Source organism: Notolepis coatsorum (genome assembly GCF_963971535.1).
Source record: "Notolepis coatsorum genome assembly, chromosome: 20".
NCBI classification, from domain to species: Eukaryota; Metazoa; Chordata; class Actinopteri; order Aulopiformes; family Paralepididae; genus Notolepis; species Notolepis coatsorum.
In genome coordinates, this window is record NC_140184.1 from 30,896,868 (window position 1) to 30,919,393 (window position 22,526).

The 22,526-nt window shown below is 45.8% G+C and overlaps 1 protein-coding gene across 2 annotated transcripts in view; it reads left to right on the forward strand.

The window, feature by feature from the left end:
* The first annotated feature begins 18,737 nt into the window (after window positions 1–18,737).
* map2k5 (mitogen-activated protein kinase kinase 5) overlaps window positions 18,738–22,526 on the forward strand; it is a 242,248-nt gene continuing 238,459 nt past the window's right edge. For both annotated transcript variants that reach the window (XM_084337552.1, XM_084337553.1), the window contains exons 1-3: window positions 18,738–19,143; window positions 19,369–19,417; window positions 21,326–21,393. In XM_084337552.1, coding sequence (XP_084193678.1) covers window positions 19,012–19,143; window positions 19,369–19,417; window positions 21,326–21,393 — 249 coding nt within the window. In that variant the 5' untranslated portion in view covers window positions 18,738–19,011. The remainder of the gene's footprint in view (window positions 19,144–19,368; window positions 19,418–21,325; window positions 21,394–22,526) is intronic.

Below are 22,526 nucleotides of genomic sequence, written 5' to 3' on the forward strand. Positions count from 1 at the left end.
ACGCAGTTTGAGGAAAATACGTCATCTTTTCTGCTAGCAGTAGGTGACGTCAAATCCCTGTTGACGCGTTTGCTAGGAGTTGGTGCCTGCCGGGACATCATGGGTGATACATCGATGCGAGTGGCATGCGACACGCAGGCCCATGATGGAGACATATTCAACGCGCATAGAGCGGCGTTGTGGTACAAACTCAGGAATCAATATCCATCACGTATTAATCCGGCAAAACTGGCAGGCAACCCCATAATGGAGACGGAAGGGCCTGGCGCCTATGTGAACAAAGTACTGAAGGAGTGGAGAGGTGAGCTAGGACACAACCCAGAAATTGACCCGTTGCAGAGAACGATGTTTAGAGAAAGTGTGATGAGAGGGCTTCCAGAGGTGGTTAAGAATAGACTGGAAGACGTGGTGGGGTTAATGGACATGACTTATCCTTTGTTCTGTGCACATGTAACACATAGTGTGGAGAAGCAAAGGGCTCAGGAGCAGAAAGTCAGGGATCAGGATAGAAATGACTCAAGGAAGTTAACTCAGCAACAACTGCAGCCCCAAAGGAGGTTGCAGGCAGTAATGGTGTCATCTGCTACCTCTCCACCCATGCAGGACCAGGGACCCCCGCCTGCACCTCAGGTAGTGAGAAGTTATGGCTATAGTTCACAGAACCAGGCGTCCAGGCGGCAGGCAGGGAATGGGCAATCAGGCCCACGGTTTACACAGGGACCGGGGAACGAACAACAGTTTCCCCGTTTCCACTGTTGGAACTGCGGCATGCAGGGACACAGGGAAATGAGATGTAGGCAACCATACCGTCCCGGCTCGGAGTATGGAAGACCCGTGCGCCAGGGGGAGTCACAAGGGCCCCACGACCAGGGGGAGACAGGAGGGCCCCGAAACCAGGGGGGTAATCACTAGGGGTGCCCAGAGAATGCGACGGGGGGAAATCAAATGATTGTGGTTTCCAAGGGAGCTGAGCAAGAACCTATTCTGCAGGTCCTAGTGGAGGGCAAATTAACAGAGATGATGGCAGACACTGGAGCAGGTTTTTCCTGCATAAAGCAAAAATACGCCGCTCACTTACCCCAGTCTGGACAGTATGTTCGGACGGTCGGATTCTCGGGAAAAACACAATTAATACCCACATCAGATCCAATCTCTATGACGTATAACAACAAGACCATAACAATACCTGTATTAATTTCGGACAGCACCCCGCGCAATCTCTTGGGACGAGATGCAATGTGTAAACTAGGCTGTAAAATCCTATGTACGCCTGAGGGGATTCAAATTGAACAAGACGTGTACCAAATGATGCTACAAGGGACGGGGGAGAAAGAGGCCACTGTGTTCTGGCTGGGCAACATAGATGCAGAGCTGCAAAGGGTCTGTGACCCCTGGGAGCCATTTCTGAAAACCCAACTGCCTCAGTCTAGACAAACAAACATGGAGGCACATTGCACACTACAATATTTGACGAATAGTGACCTAGTTAGGAACAAGGCATGGTTGCAGGGACAGCCCGAGCAGGTGCAGATTAACTCATCTACGATAATTGTAGGGAGACAGGGCGCGGCGTTGAGGGTTAACACGGGTAAGTATCTACGGGAACAACATAGACTAAGAGACGCCGCCCCACACATCACTCTGAGAATAAATCCTGGTTACGAATCCGAACATCTAGGTTCAATGATACAGGAATCCGAGACTCAAAGGTGGGTCTCCACGGAATCTCCGCTAATTTGGAACAGCGCAGATGGGAGTTTCATAAAAATAATGATTTCCTTTTCAGTTTTGGCAAAACCGCAAGTAATCAGATTACCAGGAGACCTTTGCGTTATTCCAGAGGCGGATGCTTTGCTGGAACAGGACATGTTGGCGCGCACCCCAGAACGGTTGTGGTCAAAACACGACACAGATGTGGGTCTAATATTGTCGGCACAGCCAGTGAAGGTCAGGTTAAAGAAGGGTTGTAGACCACCCTTTATCAGACAGTATACAATGAAGCCAGAGTCGGAGGAAGCTATATCACATCAGATTGAGGGACTGTTAAAGGGGGGAGTGCTCGTCCCTTTCAAATCCAGATGTAATACACCTATCCACCCAGTGCTAAAGGCGGACAGGGCTAGGTACAGACTGGTACACGATTTGAGGGCGGTGAACGACGTGGTGTCTGGACCAGAGGCGGAAGTCGCTAATCCACACACCCTCCTGACAAACATCCCGAGTAGCTCGCAGTACTATACGGTCATTGATCTCACGCAGGCATTCTTCAGTGTTCCATTGGAAAAAGAGTCTCAGTATCTGTTTGCTTTTACCCACAGGGGGAAACAATACTCTTACACCCGGTTGCCACAAGGGTTCGCGCACTCGCCGCATTACTTCTCGAAGGCGCTCAAGGAAGACTTGCAAGGAGTGTGCGACACACTACTCAGCACGGTTTTACTGTATGCAGATGACATTCTAATCTGCTCGGATACACGTCAGCAGTGCCATGAGGACTCCATCAAAGTTTTGAGTGGATTAGCCGTGGGAGGCCACAAGGCATCCCGATCAAAACTGCAGTACTGCCAGCCAAAAGTTGAGTACTTGTCTCGCGTCATTCAAAAGGGCATAAAAAACCTCTCACCCACGCAGCTCGAAGCTGTATCCAAGGCACCTAGGCCATTGACGGTCCGACAGATGATGACGTTTTTAGGGATGACTGGGTACAGCTCTGAGTGGGTGGAGGACTATACGATAGCGACAGCGCCGTTGAGGATGATGATAAAAGAGGCGGGTACAGACAAGCTTCGCGCTCCCTTGACATGGACCGAGGAGGGGGAGGACGCGTTCATAAACATTAAGCGTCTGTTGTTACAGGCCCCTGCCCTGGCGCTGCCGGATTATGAGAAGTGTTTCCACCTATTCGTCTCACACAGAGCGCAGCATGCGACAGCTGTCCTGACTCAAACACAGGGGGGGAGTGGGAAAAAACAACCGATAGCATATTACTCTAGAGCTCTTTCGCCGGTAGAGCAGGGTCTGCCACCTTGTTATCAGGCCCTGGCCGCAGCACATTTGATGTATGAGAAGGCAACGGCCGTGACAATGGGATATGACATTTGCATTTGGACACATCACAAATTGGCAAACTTGATTGAAAGAGGCAAATTTGTTCTGACCAGCCAACGGCAACAGGCTTACATGAGGCTCCTGCAGTACTCGGACGTTACGATAAAAACATGCCACGGCAGTAACCCGGCGGATCTGGTACCACTCCCGAGCGAGGGTCAACCGCATGAGTGTGAGGTGGAGGTACAGGCTTTCGTGAAACTCCGTCCTGATTTGGGAGTCGACCCGCTCGCGATAGCAGAACTCTCACTTTTTGTGGATGGGTCCTGCTATCGGGAGGGGGAAAATTTAAGGTCAGGATACGCCGTCGTACAGTGCAAACCTAACGGAGAAACACTAACAAGAAAGGCCGGACAATGCATGCAACCATGTTCGGCCCAGCTTGCAGAACTAATAGCACTAACAGAAGCATGCATAATAGCTAAAGATCGCACGGTTAACATCTTTACAGACTCTGCGTATGCGCATGGCGTATGCCACCTATTCGCGGCCATTTGGAAGGCAAGAGGCTTTAAGAAATCGGACGGCTCACCGATCCTTCACCACAAGCAGGTTGTGGCGCTTATTCAGGCTGTAAAGTTGCCCAAAAGCATTGCTATCGTAAAGTGCCAGGCACACAGAAAAGACCTGTCCTTTGTGACGACGGGAAACAACGCGGCGGACGAGGCCGCGAAGGCGGCGGCTGCGGTGCCGTCCACGGCTGTTCTGATGTTTGCGGCCGAACTGACGACTGAGGTAACTGAGGATAATTTGAGTGATCTTCAGGACTCAGCCACGCAGGCCGAGAAACAGTCGTGGACGGAGAGGGGGGCTGTAAGGGGGGCAGATGGTCTGTGGAGGAGTCATAACGGTTTGATAGTCGCCTCCATCGATCTTCTGTCCTTAGTGATACCTGAGGCTCATGGTGTTGATCACTGTGGAAGAGCAGAGACCCTGAAACGAATCACGAAAATGGGATTTTGGTCCCCAAAGCACCAAATGTTGTGGCTGAAGGTTGTTTAACACAGCAGGAGACGATATTTCCAATTGTAACAAATAGGTAATTTATTTAAGAAAAGAAGTTCTTAACAGCAAGAGCTATGGGTCGAGCAGAGGATCACCACAGCTTGAACAAAAAAACACTCTGTTGAAAATCTGTATGCAAACTAAGCTTAACTGGATTGATGCTTTGCCACTTGCTCTGATGGCTATTAGAAGCAGCGTAAACCGCCAAACACAGCTAACACCGCATGAAATGCTTACAGGCCGCAGCATGCCAGCACCGCCATTTAGACACCTGGCTAGGGGCCCGGCATTAGATATTTTTGAGCAAGATCTGAAAAAATATCTTCAGCAAGTGACTAAAATACATGAAGCTGTGTTTCGACAGGAGCAGAGAAAGGAGAGAAAGGGGGTGAAGGAGGCGGAGAAGGAAGCCACCAAACCGAGACTGATCCCTGGGGACTTGGTCTTCGTAAAGGTCCACAAGAGAAAGTGGTCATCACCCCGGAGAGAGGGCCCGTACGAGGTGATCCGATCGACTGGAACGGCAGTCCAAGTCAAAGGATCAGCGACCTGGTTCCACTTCAATCACTGCATAAAGGCCAGCGGCGATCTCTTGGGGGATACAATCGATCGCAGTTATGCAGAACCCGACATGGAGGGTCCGAGACGGCAACTGGAAGGTGCAGTGCCTGCTGATGCTCCCGCAGATGTTGGCAGCAGTGTGCGGACGGTCGGCCGGGCACAACGACGTCATTAAGAACCGTCACGGTCGACCCGTCCTTGAGGATGACGGGTTTGAGTGGGTAGGAGTCCCACGGGGTCCCGCTCAGGCTCAAGTACCAGCAGGCTTTCATGACCAGGCTCAGAATCAGGCGCCCCCTCTTCCCTCCATCGAGGAAGGGGGGGAGAAGATAAGACTACAACCAAACGGGGTGTTTCCCGTAGGACCGCAAGGGCATGTTTTTGATTTTGACCATTCCCCCGTTACAGGCGGGGATACTTACCATTATACTAACGAGGATCGGGTTGTGGGGGTAGATAGGAGAGTTGAGCCTGTCCCGAACCAATCACAGGGGACAGGGGTGAGGGGAAAAAGGGAGGTCAAGGACACTGAGTCGGAAGAGGTGGGGGGACAGGATATGTTCCAGAGGACAGCCGGAACGTTGAGGGACTCAGTGGGCTCACTCTGGGCCAGGTTGAGGGGTTTGCTTCCTTCCGGGGAACAAGATGGGGGCGACTATGACTATGACGAGGAAGACCCGGAGGCTGACCCGATGTATAGGGCGGCTTTAGGGAATGAGTGGTTTAAGTGGGTCCAGTACACGAGCGCGCAGAATCAGATAGAGGATTGTTATGTCTGCTCCAAGGCACGTCCGGATAGGCTGCTGGTGAAGGGCACGAAGTTCAGTTGGGCTCAGTGTGACAGGGACGCAGAGGCATGGGAGGGGCCCCATAATAGTCGCCCTTGGTGCGAGGCAGAGTGTTTGGGGTTTCTCGGCTCTAGTCGTTTTAAGGCGGCAGGAAACGTCACGGATTTCAAGGATGTCACTATGCGGGAACGTTGTAGGAAATTGGATGTACGTGTGCAGGGGGTAGTGACGGGGTTGCCAATACCCAGAGGTGTCAAACTATGGCTGACCAAGGATTTCAAGTGCTTGCAAAAGGAGGGGACCCGGGATGTAGGGGAGGTGGCAGAGGGGCGGTGCACTACTATTTGGAGCATCACGACTAACTGCACGAAAGAAGGAAAGTGTGGACACGGGGTCGTGTTAAAGGGAGTGGATACCAACCCACGGCCTGTAGCTTGCCCTTTTCATGTCCAGGATATGGCACTGGCGGACCAATACTGGCTCTGCGGCGGTAGGAGGTTGAGGAATACACTTCCTTTAGATTGGTCAGGTAGATGTGCCCGGGTTCAGGCGATCATGCCAATGGTGGTCCTACCATTATCAGTGACGGAAGGACCTTCTGAGTCTCCTATCTCTCGAACGAAGCGTAGCTACAAGGCAGACCCAAGGGTGTATCTGGACAGCATAGGACAGCCAAGGGGCATTCCAGCCGAGTTCATGGCTAAGAATGAGATTGCGGCAGGGTTTGAGTCTATTCTGCCATGGATATCGGTCAATAAGAACACCGGGTGGATCAACTATTTGTTTTACAATCAGCAGCGGTATCTCAATTACACCGAGGAGGCGTTGGATGCAATGGGGGACCAGATGCACGCGACCAGTACGGTGGCGTGGCAGAATAGACAGGCTCTGAACTGGTTAATGGCGGAGAAGGGTGGAGTCTGTTCCATGTTTGGACAGTACTGCTGCACATTCATTCCGACGAATGTGGGGCCAGGGGGAAAGTTCTCCGAGGCCATGGCTAAGCTGAAGGATTTGAGGGAGGAGTTGAGGGGGAATTCTGGCCGGAATGAAGAATGGTGGGGGAGTGGGGTGTTGGAAAGATTGGGACAGTGGGGAAGCATAGTGATGCAGACGGGGATATCCATTGGGGTGGCAGGGTTGATATTGGTTCTCCTTTTCTGTTGTGGTATGCCTCTCTTGGGTAGGCTGGTAACTTCACACGTAACGAGCCAAATGCTGATGGTGGGACAGAAAGAGATTGAGCCACAAATCGGGCCATATCCTCAGCTTTATGCTGCCTTAGAGGGAGACGAGGGGATAGAGGATTAGGGGTATGGTGAGGTAGGGACATTTTCTTTTTGTTGGTTCTTTCCTTTAAGAGTGACGGGGGATGGTCTGAGTGCAGTTTTGTTGGTTTATTCCTTTAACTAGGAATTTTAGTCTGATTTTCTAATGATCCTTCGGCATAGAGATTGCAACCATTGAAAATCATTGCATTGTTTTTTATTTTTTTATTATTTTTTGTTTATTTTACTTGTGGTCCTGGTCAAACCGGAATGGGAAGGGGCATCGGCAGAGTGTCGGTTCTGAGCCTGAGGAAGCATTGAGAAGAAGTGGTCTGGGGATCGGTTCTGGGGACTGGAGGGACAAAGGGGGGGGCTAACGCAGTGGGCAAGATGGGCACCTCCCGTCGAAGATGGGGGGACACGTGGTGAGGTCGGTACCAGCGCCTCCCGTCCAGGCATGGGGACATGCTTCTACGAGGACTGGAGGTGTGGCGTGGTGGTTGCTGTATTGGCAAAATGTGACTTTTGGCAATACGGTGAGGAGACTATGGCGTGGGCATGGAAGGGGGGCTGAGCGATGGACACTGGGACTCAATGTTATGGAAGAGACAATGTCATTTTTTTGGGAGGGATGTTCTATGTTTAGTTCTGACGGTCAACTTCTCCTTTCCCTGATGAGAGTCGCGGTTTCCGGCCGGAACTGTGGCTCATTTGGTAAGCGGTGGAGGTTGGGGGGATTTGTCTGTCAGGTTAGGATTATAAATTGGGTTTTTTTTTTTTTTTTTTTGATGTTTTATTATTACTCTTGTTTTGAGCGGTTTTGTGTTTATTGTGAGAACGGTAGTCAGCCTTTGTTGGTCCGTTAGGGGTCCAGTGAATGAAGTAAGGTTTCTTGTTTAGTTAGACATTTAAAATTTATTATATGGCTAGGTTTCTTGTTTAGATCAGCCATTTAAACTTTTATTATATAAATATGGTTTCTCGTTTAGTTAGACGTTCACATTTTCTTGGTTATATGATTTGGGTGGGACTAGGGATAGCCCCAAATGGGGGAATGTTGGGGAAAATGTGTATGAGGTGGACTAGTTTAATATAGGTCAACTAGCAGTGCTGAAAGACGGTCTGGCTGACGTTCTTAAAACAATTTGGAACAGATGGACATTTCAGTACGGCATGTTGTGTGCTGGTAATCTCGTACATTGTATGCTTTCATATCTTGTTCTTTTCTCTCTTTCACACAGGCACAGCACACACACACAGACACACGGACACACACGTACACGGACACACACAGTCGCACAGACATACACACCGACACACACACACACACACACATTCCCTGTGACACAATACACACATACAATACACATACGTCTGTACGCAGACGCACGCACACACAGACACACACACACATACACACACACACACACACACACACACACACATCTCACTCTCTACATCATATCGTGTGTGGACATCATATCTTGTTTATCTCTCTTCATGTTCTCTCTCCGATGTTAAATCTACGTATCATCTTAATGTACGTCATGTCAGATCTGACATGATATGATACGTCATCATATCTGTCATGGGGGGGCAGGACTGAGAGGGGATTTAGGGGACAGGCAAAGGGATTGGGGAGAGAGTGTTTTTTTGTTCAAGCTGTGGTGATCCTCTGCTCGACCCATAGCTCTTGCTGTTAAGAACTTCTTTTCTTAAATAAATTACCTATTTGTTACAATTGGAAATATCGTCTCCTGCTGTGTTAAACAACCTTCAGCCACAACACTGGCTTATTAGATTTAACTGTCATTTAGAATGTCAATCTGGTTATGAAAGTAATAGAGCGTCAGTTCACTCTGGTTGTAAAGCTTGCTAGAACCTAAACCATTAGAACTATTAATTCAGTATACTTTATATAGGGAATCTGGTATTAAAATATGGACAACTCCACATTGGGTAAATGCTGAAGGTATATGTAACTTATTACATTAACCATACAAATATAGAAAAGGTTTTAGGGTTAAGACTCTGTGCTCATCAAGAAACCACAGCCCACACGACGAGGAGATCGGTGGGGGGTGGATCACCCCCCCCCCCCCGAAGATCATCTGATTGGGACCCAAGAAACAGAAGAACGCCTGTTTTTAGAATCCAGAACCAATTGGAACAGAGGAGACTCCATATATAGAATCAAGAAACCTAATTGGACCAAACGTATTATTATAATGTGCTATTATTGGTGGATATCAGGGTATATAATAGAAAATGCATTGTTACAGAGACAGGCCAGACACCCACACCAGGGGGGGGTCTGCGTCTCTACCACCCACCCACAGACTGTACTGCTCTTGCCATGACGTAAGTAAACTGTATGGAATCACTGTTTTGTGTGATATAGTAAATGTATTTGGGACCAGGTTTAACTATGTGATGGCAAAAGGTATTCTCTATTTCATTTGATAAACATGATTACTGTTTTATGTACATACTGGGTTTGATGTGCAAACCTTATTAATCTTTTGTACAACATGTTTTGATGTAATATGAAATGATCCCTGTATGTAAAACAACCTTCTAATTCACTCTGAGCCCTTTGGCAATAAATCATGAGTTTTAAACTATAGCTCTGTTGTCCGGCTGCACAGCTTATTTCTCTACTGGCTATATTTGAAGTCAGATGAGGAGACCATTCTATCATTATGATCTTCCTTCCTTTCCAGGTAGCAACCTCATTGTACTGTAATAATCCTTGATAAATGTGCTTAGAATATACGACATTATCTAACGCCACTACGCCGCTTCTAATCATAACACTGCACGAGCCCTTATCATGGCGTTACCCCCTAAACGCTCATACCAGCTAAGTAGCTAGCCAGCATGATGTGATGGTTCAACACTCTCCAAGATCCGCGCGTTATGTGATGTTCCTTCATGCGTTCAAGATCCGCGCATTCATTCAGTCCGCTCAGTATCATACCAACTTTAACTAAACTACTCACATATTTAGGCCTGCCACGATAACACATTTTGTTAGTGTTATAATAGAAGAAAGACAGTGTAAACAATATAATTAACTCTGAATATAATAATGACGAAAAATAAACAGGATACACAACAAGGTGCATGCGATGCGCACCTTGTTGTGTATCCTGTTTATTTTTCGTCATTATTATATTCAGAGTTAATTATATTGTTTACACTGTCTTTCTTCTATTATAACCCTGCCAATTCCCAAATCATATTCAGAAAGTATCACAGAGACTTCTATTGACCGCGGAATTAGTTATTATTAGTAAGACACAACATTTCCGTAGTAATTGACCACCAGACTCTTTCTCTTAAGGCATTAACTGGGTTAATTAATATAAATGTTATATTGTAACTGTCTAGTTACACATTGGTTCCGAAACATGTATGTTCCAGCCAGGCTGCAATAAAAACTTTGAATCTGAGAGAGCTCTGGTCAGCGAAGCCGGCGCCGTTCGCGACCTCCATGTTTTGGGGCTATTCATCAGAAAACTCGGATCCGCGATTCGGCTCCCATCCGTCGGGCAAGAACTGGCGGTTTTCAGCCTCTCTCTCTGGAGCTTAACGGAGTTTCGAGTTTGGGATTCACCGTGTTGAATGGGGCGTCTGAACTAAGCGAGGACCTCATGCGCATGCACGGCGAAGAATGCGGAAGCGCTCTTGCACTCTTCCGCTGGCATTAAGCTACATGCAGCCGGACCAGGTGTAGAGGCCGGGCAGGGCGTGGAGACCGGATCGGTCTCGGCGGCGAGGCGTGGTGTAGGATCCGGGGATGAGGAGCCAGGACCCAGAGCAGAGGCTGGACTGGGCGTGGAAGCTGGACCAGCTGTGGAGGCCTTGCTAGCCATACTAGCCTCGGGGGCTAGGCTAACTGGCCCTGGACTCACTGTGGGAACTGTGCTAGCTGGGAATGCCTGGCTAGCTGCCGAGGCTAAGCTAACAGTCGGGGAGAGCCTAGCAGCTCCTGTCCTGATAGCCCTCCTAGGCCTGCTAGCTGCAGAGACCTGACTATATTGGGACATCTGGTCCGTCTCAGTTACTAGGCTCACCCTGAACCTGGAGCCTAGTCTAGCAGTGAGCGTCTGGTTAGCTACTGTAGCGGGGCTAACAGGCGGAGCTATGTTAGCTGGGGACGGCCGATTAGCTATTGACACAAAGCTAACAGGCGGAGCTATGTTAGCTGGGAACGGCCGGTTAGCAATTGACACGAAGCTAACGGGCGGAGCTATGTTAGCTGTGGACGTCTGGCTAGCTGTATGAGCGGAGCTAACGGGTGGGGCTGTACCAACTGGAGACGTCTGGCCATCTATAGTGGCGGAGCTAACAGGCGGAGCTGTGCTAACTGATGACGGTCGGTTAGCTATTGACACAAAGCTAACGGGCAGAGCTATGTTAGCTGTGGACGTCTGGCTAGCTGTATGAGCGGAGCTAACGGGTGGAGCTGTACCAACTGGAGACGTCTGGCCATCTATAGTGGCGGAGCTAACAGGCGGAGCTGTGCTAACTGATGATGGCCGGTTAGCTATTGACACAAAGCTAACGGGCGGAGCTATGTTAGCTGTGGACGTTGTGGGAAGAATTGTTTGCTCCTCGAATCAGGACAAAAGGATATAGAATATTAGACACAGGACAATGAGTTCAAACATCATGTATGGTATTTATTGAATAATCAGAAAGCTACATGAATTATCGGGTGGTCCATGGATCACAACAAGCTTGTTGACAGCAATGCAGTATAGCAGAGTGGCCAAGGAGCTCTCTTTTCCTTTATTCTAAAATGGTCTGATATACTGTCCGACCTAGGGTGTCTTCGCTGGCTGACCAATCAAGTGTGAGACACCTGTGTCCTTTCCCATATGATCCAGCTCGGACCAGGTCCTCGAGGATGCATAGTTATGTAACAGGAAAATGCACAGGCATCCATCCCGGACCGGCCAGCCACCTTTCTGGAGATAAGGGGGCCCCTCTAACCTTGGCCTAAAAGCCTCTCAATGTAAAAGGAAACCATAGTGTTCTCAAATGTTTATGATACTGATTGTACTGTAATCCTATTTATCAATGACTCAATGTTCCTAATTAACTAATATATTTATATATGATATAAGCCTAAAGTCTGACTTTAATTTCCGACAACGTCTGGCTAGCTGTATGAGCGGAGCTAACGGGTGGAGCTGTACCAACTGGAGACATCTGGCCATCTATAGTGGCGGAGCTAACAGGCGGAGCTGTGCTAACTGGGGACGTCAGAACAGTGATGGACATCCGAACAGCCTCAACGGCTGTGGGGGGCTCTAGGCTGGCCGTAAGCCTGAGAACAGTCGGCAGGCTAGCTACCCTAGCCTCCGGCTTATGCTTCTCCATGAGGACAGCAATATGTTCAGCCATCTCCCACATCGCTGGCTGCAGTGTCGGATTCTCCGTGGCGAACTGGTCGATCTTTTGGAGCAGGAACCCCCACTTGGCCAGTGAGTAGTGCTTCATGTCACCGTCCATCAGGCTCTGGACGACCCGAATGGTATCGCTTGCCCTCTTTGCTGTATTCATTAGTGGTGGCGACCTTCTGTTACGGTGGAGGTAGGTAGAATACAGTTTTGCAGAAAGGGAAAGGTATGGAGGAGGCAGAGACGAGGATTGAAGCTTGGAGAGGGAGTTTACTGTAGAATCCAGTGCAATACAAAGAACATACAGAAACTACTTAACAACCTACTCAACAAAACAACAAACACTAACACTTACTATAGGATGACAGCACAATACGGCGTGGACAGGAAACGGGGAAGGAGACAGGAGGAATGTCGCCACAAGGAAGGGAGGACAGACAGACACCTAAATACCCCGACTAATTAACAAACAGAAACACCTGGCCAACACAGAAACACAACAACCTAGACACCAGTCAATGACAAACACAAAAGCAACTCATAACAACCCAACAGTACACCACATCACACAAGGGAAGGGAAAGTCAACAACAGTACACACCATGACACCATATTAATCATACTATTAATTATTGTTAACACAGTAGTCAGGATGTCCAGTGTACTGGAGCGCACCGTCTGCGGATGGCCACCAGAGGGTAGGAGACCAATGTTAGGCAGAGAGCCAATGTTGGGTGGAGGGCATTGCCCACTGTTAGGTGGAGGGCACTGCCCAATGTTACCATCCTGCCCAGTCCAGCCAGGACCAAGCCTAGGATCGTGACACTGTACTAGAAATATAAAAGGAGGAGAAATAAAGAAGCCACCTTGAAATGCGTCTTTCGGAATATTATGAGATGCAAACGTTTTTTGGACGTAAAGTTCCGTGAAAATAAAACCTGTTCTTATTATTATGAAAACAGCAATCATGAAATAACATAATTACAAGTTGATATTTTGTAATTATTAAGTTATTTACTTTTTTGTAAAAAAAAAAGTACATCTATTTCTATATTTACCTACTTCATAAGTATTGTGTGATCTGTGTTGTGTTGTGTGAAGGGCGGACTAGCAAAGTACGTTTTTCATTGTACCAAACTGTCTGTTTAACTTTGCACATGACAATAAATCATCTTGAATCTTCAATAGGTCATTATTTATTTATGTATGATTTGTTTAATATGCAGTCCAAGTTATCCTTCCTGTTATATACTATCCATCACAATGTTCACCCAATACAACACATATATAACACAATAATACAACGGCACGGATGTATATAGTTTTTTATGATCTCTTTTTCTTACACTGTATATTTGTATGTCTTGTATGTTTTGATGAATTGAAAATGGAGGACCCTGATGTAAACAAGACGAAAGTATTTTTCTGGTCTGCATCCTCTTAGCAGTTGTTTGTATTGAGCCGTACTGTATTGTACCCATTCTGCAATCTGTTAATAAAGTTTTCAATCAATCAATGATTGATTGATTGAACATTTTATTAACAGATTGCAGAATGGGTACAATACAGTACAGCTCAATACACAATTGTTAAGGGGATGCAGACCAGAGAAAGACTTTCGTCTTGTTTACATCAGGCTCCCCCATTTTCAATTAATCATAACATAATATGACATACATGACATACAGATAGACAGTGTGGTAATATTGAGTTGAATTTCATAAATAACCTTGTATACTGGCTAGCAGAGTGGATTTTCAGTGCTAAATATAGATGAAACAGGGGTGACAGAGAGCTATTATCCACCCCCACTAGGTGATCAGATTAGTACTGTATGGTAAATAGCCCAAAGGGTCAAAGCGTATTCACACCCCCCCACCAGAGGACATCATGTCACACCCCCCCTCGTGAGACAAGACAGGCCCCTTCATCTCAGCAAAAGATCACATCAACGGGGGCCACCGCTGTCCCATCACGTCGCCACAACCCAGGGGGGAGGGGCTGCCAGCGCCCACAGGAGACCGCTCACAGAAGACGCCCACGGACCAACTGTATTATGTAAAGCTATTATTGGCTAGAAATTGTAGTATAAAGGAGGGGACATTTTGGTAATTCGGGAGCTCTCAGACCGGACCAACCCCAGGGGGTCTGGGGGCTCCACCGCTCCTTCCACCAGAGAGACTGTGCTGCTGCATTTTATGTGAGTAAAATCATGGACCCATGGTTGGTTAGAATAGAATGTATAGATACTTATGTCTGAAACCAGATTTACTCATGTATAATGTGTGCAGTATGGTTAATGTATGTTCAGATTATGTTAACCAAGTGACTGTTTTATGTACATTATTGAGGTTTGAGATGCAAACCTGATTGTGATATTTCTGTACACAGGCAGCCCTGTTAATGTTCTCTGATAATCTTTTGTATGTAGAAGGCAACCTTCTATTCACTCTTGGCCCTGGCTCAAATAAATCAGTTGAGTTGAACTACAGTTCTGGTTTGTCTGGCGTACACGTTTTATTCCTCATCTGCTAAGTCAGATGAGGAGACCAACAATTCTATCAGTATGAATCCTTCCTCCTCCTTCCAGATAATCAATCTCATTGTATTGTACTACAATAACCTCAAATTATTGTAGAAAGTCTGTGGGAATTTACCACAACAGTACTGCTACATCTATATATTTTTGACATACCAGATTTACAAATACAGTACTGTTTGTAATACAAAAAGAGTCTAAGAAAGAGAGTATATACATTTGACGAAGAAACTGTACATTGGAGGAGGTTAGGTAGGTGGGGTGGAGGGGGGGGGGGGTTGGGTAGGTGGGGTGGGGGGGGGAAACTGTACATTGGAGGTGGTTGGGTGGGTGCGGTGGGGGGGGGGGGGGGTAACTGTACATTGGATTGGATTATCGACGAAACCTTACTTGAACCCAAGAAGAGGGTCTTGTGTATTATTGGGTTAGGACATTTACTGTACATTGGAGGTGGATGGGTTAGGACATTTACAGGGGCCAGTTTCGAATTGCAGTCTCCCGTAGGTGCTCTTTGCGAGTGGTTTTGAAAGTGGGTAGTGATTCACATTCCTTTACAGCTGTGGGTAGGGCGTTCCACATTGATGTGGCATAATTGCGAAACGTGTTTTGTCCCTTGTTTGAGCCGAATCTGGGTTTCACATGATTTGTGGAGCTCCCTCTGGTGTTGTGGTCGTGGTATTCACTGACCTTTGGGAAGTAATTTGACATGTACATGCGTACCTTAGTCGTATAGTGTAACTTGTAGACCAGGCCCATTGCAAGTTGCTGTCGTCTACTAGCCATCCTAGGTTGTCAAAGTGGGCAGGGGTGAGGTGGGTTCTAGGAGTAAGGTCAAGCAGTAGTCTGACCAGTTTGTTTTGTGATGTTTGTAATTTTGTTTTTAGCACCTTTGAGGTGCTTTGGTACCATGAGGTGCAAGCATAGTTGTAGTACTCTTGAATGAGTGCTCCTGCCAGAGTCTTCAGGGTATTCTTGTTTACCAGAGAGGAGATCCGGTACAAGAATCTAGTTTGTTGGTTGACTTTTTTTATTACATTGGATGCCATTTTGTCAAAGATTTTCCTCTAGGATAGAACCCAGGGTGCGATCCAGGAGGGGAGCCCGGTCCGCTATAGCTCCCCTAGATCAGACATCAGCTCCCCTGCAAACTTGATTTGCGATTTTTTGGGGGGTCTCTAAATTACTATTATATATTATTCACTGACAGTGAAGCTGACAGAGCAGCAGGAGGCGGGAATCGGATCATCTACAGGCGCAATTACACCTGCGGCTGGTGCTGCTCCGGTGGCCGTGGGGACTATTATTAGTTAAATATAAATCATTGTTTTGAGATTCACGTCACTCACAGTGGTGACTGTGGTGGGCGTCAGCGTCACTGCAGGCAGCCAATGTATCGATTCGTCGCAGCCAATGTAAATGCAGCAAGCAAATAAAATGTAGCCTATTAGGGTCTTCAAATATGATATGAAATATGGGCGCGTTTCCTAGTGGTCGAAGCAAGCTCAGTGACTCGTCAGTCGAGAAAATAATGCTTGGGACCAGGAGTATTTCATATTGTTAGTAAGTCAGGAGTCTGAGAGATAATCATCTCTATCTAACTAAATAGATACTTTTTTTTATCATGGAATGTGCTGTGGAAGCCCCGTCCAGACGGCCGGACGGTAAGTGAGTTGTCTACTCTAACTCTACTCTACCTACTACAGGCTACAGACTAGGGCTGGGCGATATGACGATATTATATAAATATCGGGTACAGTTCATTAACGATACACTTTTTAAACGTATCGTGGATATCGTGATGTTTTGCCCAAGAGGATTGTGTCGCGTCAATCTGGTCCACACGTTCAAACTTTTGAACAGCGCCGCCCCACACACACTACTGCATCAAAGTTACTACTTATGATAACAAAGGCATTCGTTTTGTGGCATCAACGTTATATAGTTACACATTCAATAACATCAGTGTATTTACATAGCAACGTCCGAGGTCGACCTAGATAGATAGCAAGCATTAGTCGTTCATATCTCAGCCCGTGCTGACTCAGTTGTGCCCATTCTGCGGTCTGTTAATAAAGTTTTCAATCAGACAGATGTATGGAAAGGCTTTTATTATAACATCCGTTGCAGAAAAATCATTATGCCTCGTTGTTTAGTCATCCTGCGGAGCTAAAAGCTAAACGTCGGCCGCGGGGAGCTACCGCAACCTTGTTGTTGTCGTGAGCTCTCGTAAAATCAATGGCGGATATAGCGAAGTAAAAAATTAATACGCGCTTGCCGATTGGTGCTAAGAACAGCAGGGCGGGTGCAAGCGGTGTGACGTAATTGGCAGACTCGACTGTCAATCAAAATTATTCTGTTTGCCGTCTGAATGAATGAAAACGTTATTAACAGATTGCAGAATGGGTACAATACAGTACAGCTCAATACAACAACAGTGGACTGGAGGATGCAGACCAGAGAAAGACTTTTGTCTTGATTACATCAGGGTCCCCCATTTTCAATTCATCATATTTCATATCTAAATCATATAATATATCATTGCTAAATATATGCAATATATAATCTAATAATCCAATAATCTAAATCTAATATATAATATAAAAATGCTAAATGCATGGGTATTTTATTTTGTCTTTAATGTTAGCTTGCAAACTCAAATACTGTCTTGGTAAGCCTCATAATGAATTGTTTGGGGAAAAAAAGATGTGATGTGTATCGTGTATCGCCGAAAGGTCAGAAAATATCGTGATATCATATTTAGGCCATATCGCCCAGCCCTACTACAGACTAGTAACGTCTGCGATTACACAGTCCGACTCCTGAGCACTCCTCGCTGAGAGGCGCGCCGCGCACCCCCCCCCACCCGTGCCGCGCACCCCCCCCCCCCCCCCCCCCCGACGCGGCTCACCCAAAGATCATGCTATGGGTCGCACACTGATAGAACCTATATGTAATTTCATCTTTCCTTGTGACAATATTGTCACCCACTGTAACTGAGAAGCCGTCGGTCTTGCTGAGTTTGTTATTTGAACCGAAGAGAATGGACTCTGTTTTACCCAGGTGTAATGATAGTTTGTTATCAGCGAGCCAGGTGCAGATTTTGCCTAGTTCCGAGCTGAGGGTTTTTTCAACCTGTAACTTGTTCTTGTCAGAGACCAGCAGGGCTGAGTCGTCCGTGAACAGGAACAAGTTGCAGTCACAAGCTGACGACATGTCATTTGCATAAATTAGGAACAGTAGCGGACCTAGTATGCTTCCTTGTGGAACACCACAGCTCACTGGGAGGGGGGGGGGGTAGGGTAGGCCTACCGTTTACCTCCACCATCTGTTCTCTCCCCTCCAGGATTGCATCCAGCTCACTGATAGACTATCAAAACCAATTGCTTTTAGTTTGTCAATCAGAATGGAGTGATTGACAGTGTCGAAGGCCTTTTGTAGGTCCAGCATGACCATGCCGCAGTATTTGCCCGCGTCCACCTCTTGTTTGATGTGGTCGTTCAAATAGAGAAGGCATGTGTCAGTGGAGTGGGATGTTCTGGAGCCAGATTGGAATTCATAGATTAGATTTTTTTCCACAAGGTACTTTTCGACCTGTTCGTATACTATGTATGATGAAGACTTTATTTCAGACTCAAGGTCCATATTACACATACAAAACAACAACAAAAATACAATAACAAAATAAACAAGGCCAACAACATAGATTAAAATACATAATTCCAATGTTTCCAAATCGATTCCAATGTTTCCACAAATCAGAGGAATACCTTGTATCACTTTGTTTGACATCACTAATGAATGGCACCTATTATCTTGTTTTATTTACTCTAATAGTCGACACAAGTTGCTCAGCAGTGCATGGAAGGTGGGGAACTTTGTAGTCACAAACAAGTGGCTTGCACTAGTCCGTCTTGGGGGTTTAAGGAGGATCCCAAATGCATCATTATATGCATTATTACCTCTTTTTATCGCTGGAACAAATTATGACTTTTATTTTGACAGATCTGAGCGGATGTTGATTCGGACGTTAGTTCCGCTTTAGTTGAAGCTACTGTAGGTTGTTGTTGACCTGTTAATTCAGTCAGTGAAAACTATCCCGAAACTTTGTTTTAATAAGTCTGTAAATCAAAATTGAAAGACAAAGTTAAAGTTCGCATTTTCCTCCCTCGGCAAGACGTAGTATTGAGTCTGTGAACGTTAACGTTATGTCTGCCTGCACGTCTGCACTGAAACAGGATGCTGGTTAGCTAGCTAGCCACTGTAGGAGGAAATTAGCTTGCTAGGCTAGACAACCAGCCAACTCTGATTATGACTCTCTACATTTATCTGTTATGCTTTTACTTGTTTTAAATAACCTCTGCGCAATGGACACCGAGAGAATAGAGATCCGCATAAAAACACCGGATGGGGACATGGACTCAACCGTGGACTATCCATCCCTTTTAAGCTTCAATGACTTGCTGGTGAGTACGAATGACTAGGAACCTAACTCTTATACTCGCCCACACTGTAGCTAAACAGCTGGCAAACCAATATCTTCGAGTGAGCCCACTTGTAGCCCTCCCATGTGAACACCTGCTATGCTAATTTTGATATTTGGCTGGCTTCAAACTTGGTATACTGTCCTCAAGTTTGAAAGTGGAGTTGTTGGCGAAGTTTGCAAACTTGACTTTGTGTAATGCTTTCAGGTTGCTATCAGAGATGCCATGCCCGAAGCTACTGTCACTGCGTTTGAATGTAAGTTGTTTTTTTTAACTTGTGCTGCCTAGTTGTTGACATTACAAGCCCCAACAATCAATGCAAAGCAGAAGAGGTTTACAACACCGTGCATTTTTGTCTGTGCGTTTTAAAGTTGAACAAGTTTCTAGTTGGTGTGTACTGTATAGCATATGGACTAAACACTCAACTAGAGTAGAAGCTCTTTGAGAGCTTAGTGAAAGGTTCTCCCTTTATAGGAGAACTATGCCAATTTTCTGAACCCATACATGTTATTACTATGGTCTAAGTCCAAATATATTAGTGAACATGACTCTCTCCCAGAAATCCCAAAACTAGACCAAAACTCAAGTATGTGATAGATGACGATGATGTGATGACGATGATGTGATAGATGACGAATGAACGGGTCAAAACATGCAGAAGCACTGTACAAGAAGGGCCAGAGCCGACTCTACTTCCTCAGAAGGCTGAGATCCATCAATGTCTGTACAAGGATGTTGAGGATGTTCTATGAGTCGGTGGTGGCGGGCGCCTTCTTGTACGCTGTGACCTGCTGGGGCAGCGGACTGAGAGCAGTGGACACAACCAGGCTGGATAAGCTGGTCAGGAAGGCCAGCAGCGTGGTTGGGGTGGAGCTGGACTCTCTAGCGAGGGTGGCGGAGAGGAGGAGCCTCGCTAAGCTCCAGGCCATCAGGGAAAACCCCACCCACCCACTATACACAGACTTGGCTGACAGGAGGAGCATGTTCAGTGCTAGGCTCACACTACCCAAATGCAGCACTGAACGGCACAGGAAGTCCTTCATTCCAACAGCCATCAGACTATAATGCATCACTGTGCCTCACTGCATCACTGAGCACAGAGCGGCAGCTCATTAGTGGCAGGAGCCTCGACGCGACTAGCGGCCTCCAGGCTCCACAACAGGGGGCAGCGACGGCTGCCAGACATAGATCTAGGTCTTATTGGAACCCAAGGAGGACAATACACTACCTAAAGCATACTGCACCTTGTGACACTGTGAATACTGGAATATATATTTCATATTTCATTAGTTAGATGTAAATTATAATTATATTGACCAAATTGTTTACCTCATGCTCAGTATGCTCAGTATATTCTTACTGTATTTATTTCTGTATATTTTATTTCATTTCATTTTATCCTATTTTATTTTACTCTACTCTTATCCTAGGCAACTTGATTTGATTTGTGTTATCATTCTAAATTGTGACCTGTCCTGTCTAAATGTTTAAATGTTGAGCGATTTGCAGCGTCTAATTTCCCACGGGATAATAAAAGTATTTCTATTTCTATTCTATTTCTATCTATCATAAAGAAATTCTAACAAACATTCTGTGGATCCACAAATTCAGTCTCCCATCCATTGTCAATGGAGCAGCTCCAGTCGTACTCGTTATACCTGATGATCAGAAGTTTGAGTATTTCTTCTCTCTGCTTTCTGCCTTTTGGAGAGAGTAGAGAGAGAGTAGCCTGTGTTCACAAATATTGATTGAATTTTCCTAGGTCTTGGAAATAACATTGAAGTTCTTGATTTGGGTGGTGTTCTTTATAAAGCTGTGTATTTGTCCTTCCTCTTAACAGTTGCCTTATTCAAACAGGCAGTTCAACCTTGAGTATCAGTTGCATCAGTTAGGGAAGTTACCACCAAAAAATACTAAAACAGTCTGTCGAACCTCCTTGTACCACCTGAGGATAATTTCCAAACTCAGACCCTCACTCTCCCAGTCTGACGCCGAAAAACTGGTCCATGCATTCGTCAGTTCCCGCATCGACTACTCTAACTCTCTGCTGGCAGGCCTTCCCTCCAAAACCATCCAGAGGTTATAAGTTGTCTTATATGGTATATTTTTGGTTTATTGGCTTTACAATACATGGCCTGTATGATGATGCACTCTTATCTTTCAGATGAAGATGAGGTGGGGGATAGGATCACTGTACGAAGTGATGAAGAGCTCAAAGCCATGTTGTCATATGTGAGTACTTTTCCACCACATTCCTCTTCTACTGTAGTGTACGTGCTACTGCATCAGACTTGCTCATTTGACTCGCTTTCATATAATCCAGATGAAGAATATGCTAGGGATGTCCACTCCAGAGCCCATCTGAAAGATCTGTATCAGTGGCAATCATGGATTTTCTTTAGTTGATCGGAATCAGCTATATTTATCCTGATAAAATTCCTATTCCTTTTTTTGTTAAAAATACATGTAACCACTAAGGGAAGTTTGTGATGCAGACTATATTTCGTTCTTAATACAGAGCTATTCAGTTGTTAAGAATATCTTACTTACACGGGGCCTCATATTTAGCATTTTGCAGAAATCACAGACAGATTTAGGAATCCATCTTTAAATGACTGAATGGATGACTTTTATTTGTATAGCGCTTTTCCAAACAAAGTTACAAAGTGCTTTACAGACACGTTAAAAACAGCAAACATCAGGAAAGGCAAAAAAAATCAATTTTTTTTTTATTTCCCTGGTCTGTTCGTTTTGCCAGAGCAAAGTCTTTGGCTTTGCATATTTGGTTTTAAAAGGAGCAATAGAATCAAGGATTTGAGTACAGTACTACAGGTACTGTTAAAATCAGTGACTAGATCATCTACTGACTGTTGGACAGTAGGAGGGGAAAAGGAGGCAAAAACTGGAAAAGCCTGTTGGAAGTGATGGTTGGAGTTAGGTTTAAAGGATCGTGAACGGGAGGACATAGGTGGCTGGGAAGGAAGAGAGGGGAGTAGTGTCTGGAAAAGCAAGGCTTTATGATCTGAGGGGAGGAAATCTACGACATCAATATTGTTCAGGGAGACACCATGGGATAAAACTAAATCAAGAGTATGTCCTTTTATATGCATGGGACCAATTATGTGCTGTACCAAATTAAAAGATTCATACAGTGTAATAAAATCAATAACTGAAGCTGATGACGGATAACATACATGAAAGTTAAAATCACCCAGGATACATATACGATCATACTGAACCATAATAACAGATACAAGCTCAGCGAATTCATCTAGAAAACCAGTGGTTTTAGGAGGCCTATACATTAAAACACATAAAATGGGAGATTTGCCTTTGAGTATAATGCTAAACATCTCAAAGGAGGA